The 699-nt window shown below is 37.2% G+C and overlaps 1 protein-coding gene across 1 annotated transcript; it reads left to right on the forward strand.

Moving 5' to 3' along the window:
- Nucleotides 1-6: 6 nt before the first annotated feature.
- LOC103584799 (suppressor of G2 allele of SKP1 homolog) lies at nt 7-694 on the forward strand (the record flags this gene model as incomplete). The annotated part of the gene is given in 2 exon segments (XM_008565660.1): nt 7-107; nt 109-694. Coding segments are annotated over 2 exon segments (687 nt in total), but the record flags the coding sequence as incomplete, so codon positions are not given.
- Nucleotides 695-699: the final 5 nt, after the last annotated feature.

Raw genomic sequence — 699 nt, forward strand, 5'->3', positions numbered from 1 at the left:
GCTGATACAAAGAAGTCTCTTGAACTCAATCCAAATAATTCTACTGCTGTGCTGAGAAAAGAGATACGTGAATACCATGAAAAAAACTATGCTGGTGCTCTGGAAACTTACAGAAGGACAAAAATTAGATAGTGTAGATGCTGATTTCATTATCTGGATTAAAAGGTGTCAGGAAGCTCAGAATGGATCGGAATCTGATGAGTCTGCATCCCAATGGACTCAGCAGTCAAAAATCAAGTATGACTGGTATCAAACGGAATCTCAAGTAATCATTACACACATGATCAAGAATGTTCAGAAGAATGATGTAAATGTGGAATTTTCAGAATAAGAGTTGTCTGCTTTGGTGAAACTTCCCTCTGGAGAGGATTACAACTTGAAACTGAGACTTCTTCATCCTATAATACCAGAACAGAGCACATTTAAAGTACTTTCAACAAAGATTGAAATTAAAATGAAAAAGCCTGAGGCTGTGAGATGGGAAAAGCTAGAGGGGCAAGGAGATGTGCCTAAACCAAAACAGTTCATATCAGATGTAAAGAACCTATATCCGTCGTCATCTCATTATACAACAAATTGGGATAAATTGGTTAGTGAGATCAAGGAAGAAGAAAAGAATGAGAAGTTGGAGGGAGATACAGCTTTAAACAAACTATTTCAGCAGATTTATTCAGATGGTTCTGATGAAGTGAAACGTGC

This window comes from Galeopterus variegatus, unplaced genomic scaffold (assembly GCF_000696425.1).
Source record: "Galeopterus variegatus unplaced genomic scaffold, G_variegatus-3.0.2 Scaffold117385, whole genome shotgun sequence".
NCBI classification, from domain to species: domain Eukaryota; kingdom Metazoa; phylum Chordata; class Mammalia; order Dermoptera; family Cynocephalidae; genus Galeopterus; species Galeopterus variegatus.